General features: G+C 39.8%; 1 protein-coding gene across 3 annotated transcripts; it reads left to right on the top strand.

Moving 5' to 3' along the window:
* Nucleotides 1–4,151: 4,151 nt before the first annotated feature.
* On the top strand, nucleotides 4,152–6,066 carry LOC148041725 (uncharacterized). 3 transcript variants are annotated; one of them, XM_087681735.1, is made up of 3 exons: nucleotides 4,152–4,703; nucleotides 5,528–5,588; nucleotides 5,744–6,066. In XM_087681735.1, exons 1-2 carry the CDS (start codon nucleotides 4,322–4,324, stop codon nucleotides 5,569–5,571), a joined length of 426 nt encoding a protein of 141 aa, XP_087537861.1. In that variant the 5' UTR covers nucleotides 4,152–4,321; the 3' UTR covers nucleotides 5,572–5,588; nucleotides 5,744–6,066. The 3 variants fall into 3 exon arrangements, with proteins under 3 accessions (XP_087537861.1, XP_087537852.1, XP_087537843.1); XM_087681726.1 differs by having other exon boundaries at nucleotides 4,153–4,703; nucleotides 5,797–6,063; XM_087681717.1 differs by having other exon boundaries at nucleotides 4,153–4,703; nucleotides 5,528–6,066.
* The last annotated feature ends 253 nt before the right edge of the window (nucleotides 6,067–6,319 follow it).

The raw sequence follows: 6,319 nt of genomic DNA on the forward strand, positions 1-6,319 counted from the left end.
TCATCAATTGACGAAGTCTCATTGGCAGGTACATCTTCTAATGTCTCTAATTCCATAGAGGATACATGAGCTCTCTCACTTTGAGGAGACTCAGGATATGCATCTACTACCACACGATTGGCACCTCTACCAAATATCAATCGACCAATAGGTATATCCACTTGACAGTCGGATCACAAGATCTATGGCCTTCCTAACAATACTTGATAGCTTGGTCGTCTTGCAAACCTAATAACCCTAAAGTCCACAATGCAATCCAGACTAGCAATGGTCACAAGGACTTTGGTAATAAAACCTTCATGTTGCCTTAGATTATCATTAGCCATTCACAGAATTGTGGAGGCATCTTTTTGGATTGCTAAACCCAGCTTCTCCATCAATTATGAACTTATGATGTTAACCAATGATCCTGTATCTGCGATAGTATGGTCTACTAGAATTCCATCAATGTAGGCTACAACTCTTGGGCAACGTTTTTCAACATGTTCCCACCAATCATCTCCTACTTACGCTATGCCCAACGGTTCCACCCACGATATACCTAGTATGCAAGATCTTTTTAAATTCCTTGCATACTCCTGGAGACATCTTAATCAACTGTTGCAAGAGATTCACGTCTGGTTTAACTTCACAAAGAGAGCTTGCCAAATTAAATTCGTGATAATTTGCTAGGGCTCTCTTTTCTCGCCAGACCATTCTCTCTTTTGGTCGTTGAACTAGCTTTGGTGCTTCCTTTTTAGCTTTTGCCTTTCTCCTTGGTAATTCTTTACCCTTCTTGGCGTCGGCTTTACTCTCTATGGGTTTTAGAGGTTCCCCTTCCATATCGGGGTTAAGGACTTGTGTCCCTTTTATCGTCCTCTTTAGGGTTTCCATCGATATGTTTCACATTATCTTTGTCTCCTTCTCTACCCTTTTGACCTCTCGTAATGGCCCGCAGGTTAGAAGCTTCGGTGCCATTAACCGCTATAGCCTCAATGAGGCTAACTCCACTGCCACTAGGCAACTCCTCTACAGTAGCCTTACCTCTTTGAAGTATTTGTTTCAACCCACCATCTTGCTAAAGTTTGTTTCCTTGCGCATGATGGCTAACAAGACCTGGCTATCTACTACCTTACTGGAGAGAGCTAATCTTACTCCAATACATGGCAACCAAATGGCCGGACTTCCCACAAATATCGCATTTGATGTTTGGGCAATTTTTAGGGTAGTGCTAGCTGCCACACCATTTACAACTAAATCTTGATGGGCCACCCTCTTCAGGGTGTCTACTTCCTATCAGATTTTGTTGTTTTTTAAGGAAATTAACATCAATGACTATTTGTCGATATTGTTTGGAAATCATATTAGTGTAATGCTTCATCATATCCTTGACTTTGTTAAGGACATTCAATGCACTTCACTCATAGCCATGATCATCTATTGGTCATTCCATTGGCCTAACAATTTGATTGGCATTGGTTGATCAGAAGATTCCTAGACGATGAGGATGGAGCTCAACTGATTCTCTTATAGTGGACCTCAAATTAATTTGGCCATTGATTCTAGGGGAGTGAATGACTACCAGTCAAGCATATTAGAATTATCTACATTTTTCTCAACAACATTCTCACTCTCTACATATCCTTCAGTGAGATTGATGGCTCACTTTGCTTGGTACCTAGCGTATATACATAGGCATTCACATAATTATCCGAAGGCCATTCCAAAGTTGTGCATGAATGTAAATGTGAACATTGATTCCCAACAACTAGATCTATTGTATTTTCATGCCCTTTGTCTGCCTAGGAGATGAACTTTCAAGGAATGAAAAGTTTGGACTCAAGGAAAGTTAAGGTAACTTAAAATTAAGCTAATACTCAACATATTTATTAAATATTAATCAACAAACAATTAATTTACTTGATTAAGATTAATAGACAAAGTAGTGTTTGAGAGTCATTATACAAAATGTTAGTTCTCAAAGCTAAATATCTATACTAATTTCTAGAGAATGGGATTATTCCCAAATTAATTCACCCTAGGAAGCACACATCCTTTTCCAAAAGAAGAAGGACAACTTGTTCTATGTATGTTTTGATTACAAAGGATTGCACGAGGTGATCATCAAGAATAAGTGTCCTACTCCATTGTTTATGTTTTGATTTACAAAGGAATCATGTTGCCACCAAGCATAAGTATCCTATCCCATGCCTTGATAAGTTGATAGACTTCATGGATCAAAGGTCTTCTCAAAAATAGAAAGAAGATCAAGGTACTATCAAATTATAATAAAGGAAGTGACATACCAAAGATAACTTTCAATACTCATTGTAGTCATTCAATTTTCTAGTAATGCCATATAGGTTAACCAATGCCTTGGCTACCTTCAACCATTTGATGGAGAATGCATTCCAAATAGGTCCATCCTATTTGGATGAATTTCTTCTAATATTCTTTGATGACATCATTGTCTACTAGAAGACAATGGGAGATAAAGAAAATCATCTCTAGGATATATAGTCTCTAAATAAGGAATGTATTATCAACCCTACTAAGGTCAAATGTGTTCTTGGTTGACTCCCACCCAAGTTAGTTATGGAGGTATACGGTCTCTTAGGTCTTTTAGGATCATAAAAAATTTGCATTACTGACTACACAAAGATTGCCACACCATTGAATAATCTCTTGAAGAAGTTAAGATAGATGAAATGGGTAGAAGTACATAATCAAAGTTTTGATGGACTAAAGAGACGTCTTATCTCAATTCATGTACTTAAACTCATAGATTTCACAAAAGAGTTTTAGGTAGTCATAGATGCTAGTGGACTTGCAATTGGTGGCATCTTGATGTTCCATTCGCTTGGTTTATAAAAGAAGCATTATTTTAAGAAGGAAGACTGGTGAAGTCGAGGATGGTAAAGCCAACTATGCCACACATGACTTAAAACTACTCCCAATCAAGTTTTTGCTAGTTATTGATCATAAAACTTAAATTGGTTTTTTAGCGAACCAAATCTCAATATGCAATAGAGGAGATGGATTGAAGTATCATTGATCTAGGGACTTATTACCAAAGGAACCTAGTGTAAATGATTAAAGTAAAGGAAGGTGCTTTTATGTCCAAAAGTATGGTGGTATAAATTGTCTCAGAGAACTAAAATGTGTTGAATGCTTGGGTGCAAAGTGGGATGATATGATCTTAATGGTCATATTCTAAATGTGGATGGGCTCAATGAGTTGGGAAACTTTCTAACAACTCATCAAGTTAAAGAACTTAGAGTCATGAGATCAAAACATGAGGATTAGAACGCAATCAATCCCATTTTAGGGGATTGTGTCAATGGTTGTGCCTTGCTCACTGAGAACCTGTAGAGTTGGTCTACCCTAATGGATTCTGCAAACCGCCAAGTGGTTTAGTTTGAGCTTAGGGTTTGGTGGCCATAGGATTTATGTGGTTCCCTTGTGAGGTAGAGTTGGAGTTTGCTTAGTGAACCAAATCTTTTTATCTCTTACTGTCTAGGTGGCTATTGGTTGGGAAGTTGGGCTTTGACCACTTACCAAAAAAAGCACTCGTTTTGGACATTAAAGAAAGTACCTTATATTTGACATTTATGATGTTTTGTTCTAATAGATTAGTTGCTTTAAAATATTTTCTTGAGTTTTGCTTACAATAACTTCAAGCCAAGCACTTTGCATAAAATAAGTTTCTACTGATTAAAAAAATATTAGATCTAATAGGACACGTTTTTTAAAAAAGTGCAACATTTTTAAGGTATTGTCAAAGTAGAGATCAATGAATTCAAGGTGGTCTGCAGTTGGTTGGGATTGAACCTAGCTCTCCAACATGCACATTGTTGGCTTACGAGGCCAAATGGGGTGAGGTTAACCTACCACAACGGTAGCCTGTTTTCCAATGCAATGCCATTGCAGTATTCTTATTTGAAGATGAGACATTGCCCAAACCCCTAAAGGGTTTTATCTTCCTGGAGAATTGCACTTAGCAAAAGTTGATGGGATTCGAATCACTGATCCCTATGGAACGAGCTCCCTCCAAGTGAGCTATTGCTGGTTGACACAATGGTGGTGGTTCCTTTAGCCTAAAGGGAGACCTAAAGGGAGATGAAATGGAGAATTGCGATGTCATATGATTGCATTAACACTGCAGTTCCATTTTACAATATCGAGAATTGCAGCCAAAATAACCAGTGACACCGCAACGTACGCATGCGGCATAACCCTGCCCTAAGATACCAAAGAAGTGTGAGCTTGAGAGAGGAAATCAGAAATCGAGGAGAAGAAAGAGGACGAGGAGAAGAAGAAAGAGAAGGAGAAGCAGAAGAAAATGGATGCAATCCCTCGGTCGGCTCCCGAACCCGCGTCAACCACGCGGCAAGAGTTCCGTCCTCCCAAGCCACCTGGCTTCTTCCGGCTCCTGCTGCAGAGCGCACAGAAGAACAAAGAAGGCCTCGGCGTCGTTGTCCTCGCAGGCTCCTGCCTTTTCCTCAGCGTTTCCATGCTCAACCACAAGCATCATTTCCAGGAGCTTCAGGCCTCCCTCCAGAAAGAGAACGCCTCCCTCCAGAAGGAGAACACCTCTCTCCGGAATGAGAACCAAGACCTCAAGCACAGGATTGGAACTCTCACGCAGATCGTCTCTGAAGCTACAGGCGCGCCCCTTGAAACTTTTTCGTCTGCTCCTCCTACTCTATCTGCTTCAATCGAAGGTAACTTGCCACCGTCTTTCGGCTTTCTCGTTCTAGCTAAGATATGGCATTGCTAGTTTCATTTGTTAATCCAGTAGGTTATCAACAATCTCGATTTTGGCATCAAGATCGATTTGATAGCGGAACGTTTCGACCTCTGTCGTGTGCATAAGAGTGTCTGCATCTTATTCGTGAGAGCTACAGGACATTGAGAGGCTAAGACATGGCACCGCTGGTTTGGTATTGTCATTCCAGTATGTTATCGATAGTCGTGATCTTCTCGAAAATATCAAGATTGATTTGATAGAAGAACGTTTTCGACTGTTTCTGTGGTGTGCCTACTGGCATCTAAACCTTATTCGTGAATATCACAGCGCATTGAGAAGATCGCACTGCACATCATAGGCAGGAACGTTTAGGATCGTTCCAATATTCCACACTAGCTGACATTTTTGTTCGATTGATTTCTGAGATAGCTAGCACAGCATACTGAGGTGGTGGAAATTTTTTAGCAATCGTAGGAGAGATATCGCCTTAACCTGATAGAACATTGGTTCAGGCGTGATGTTCATTCTGTACCCGTCTAGAAGCCACAATAAGATCCAAGAGGCACGTCTATTATTTTTTTGGATCGATACAGAGCACAGGCTACTTAAATTTCTAGGGCCGTTAAAGTCATGAAAATGCTTGAGAGTGATTATTTTGGGATTTTTAGTTCAGGATTTATGTGTACATTACGGCTAACTTCAAGAAGAATGAGCAGGTGTTTATTCGAAGTTCTCCATACCTTACTTCGCTTGTTTCCTTCCCAGGCGTATAATATCATTTTCTTTCTTGTTTTCTAGATGCGTCAGGAAAGTCAGAAGGGAAGGTTCCTTTCAGGATCTAAGTCGGCAGCTTTATAAGGTGTTCCCACTCTTTCTACATTCCCTAGATTCCGTTTTAACTTAGTACATCCTGTTTTCTTATTCTACCTACTTCGATTCTAGGCATTATGCCTAGGCATGGCAGAACATGGCAATTCATTCTCTTTTTTTTTTTTTGGAAATGGTAATGCACAGCAACATTTTTATAGGAAAAAAAAACAGTGATAATATTTGATTCTGCGGTTCAGGAGTCAAATGCAGGAGGTTAAATATTTGGAACTGCTCAACATTGTGTTGAAGCAAGTACACAAGGCAGATGGCAGTTAGAGTCAACAGTGTAACCTTGCTCTTAGTTGGGCCTTCTCGTGTGGCTCATATGTAATGGTTGAATCTGCTGCCATTTCCTCCCTCTATATTAAACTGTAAGATAATCTCATGTACAGCAAAAGATAGAAAATGTAATTGTCGACCTTTGCCTAATGTGATTTATGGTGTTAGGATTCTGCATAGTGTACATGAGTTTAGTATTCTGGAAATGTTCTTTGCATTAGATGAGAACTTTGTGGCTGCTGGAGCCCTGCACGTTGGTTATGACCGTGTGAGTGAGTTTTTTTCCACTTTCAATGATAACCTGGGTGCTCTGTGTGTGGTTAGTATAGCTAGTTCGTTCTCTGGCTCTGAAAGCCAGAGCACACGTTTCCTGTTCTGAAAGCAAGAACACAATTGTTTGTCTTATGAGACTCGAGTGACGTTTCTTGCATCATCTGAAAG

Source organism: Lygodium microphyllum, chromosome 1 (genome assembly GCF_053477565.2).
Source record: "Lygodium microphyllum isolate KBCC chromosome 1, Lygodium_microphyllum_v1.1.10, whole genome shotgun sequence".
Taxonomy (NCBI): domain Eukaryota; kingdom Viridiplantae; phylum Streptophyta; class Polypodiopsida; order Schizaeales; family Lygodiaceae; genus Lygodium; species Lygodium microphyllum.

Excerpts from the sequence above, each read along its gene's own strand:
- LOC148041725 (XM_087681735.1), top strand. The coding sequence starts at position 4,322 with ATGGATGCAATCCCTCGGTCGGCTCCCGAACCCGCGTCAACCACGCGG. Across the intron at positions 4,704-5,527 it reads TCTATCTGCTTCAATCGAAG|ATGCGTCAGGAAAGTCAGAA; the intron begins GTAACTTGCCAC and ends CTTGTTTTCTAG.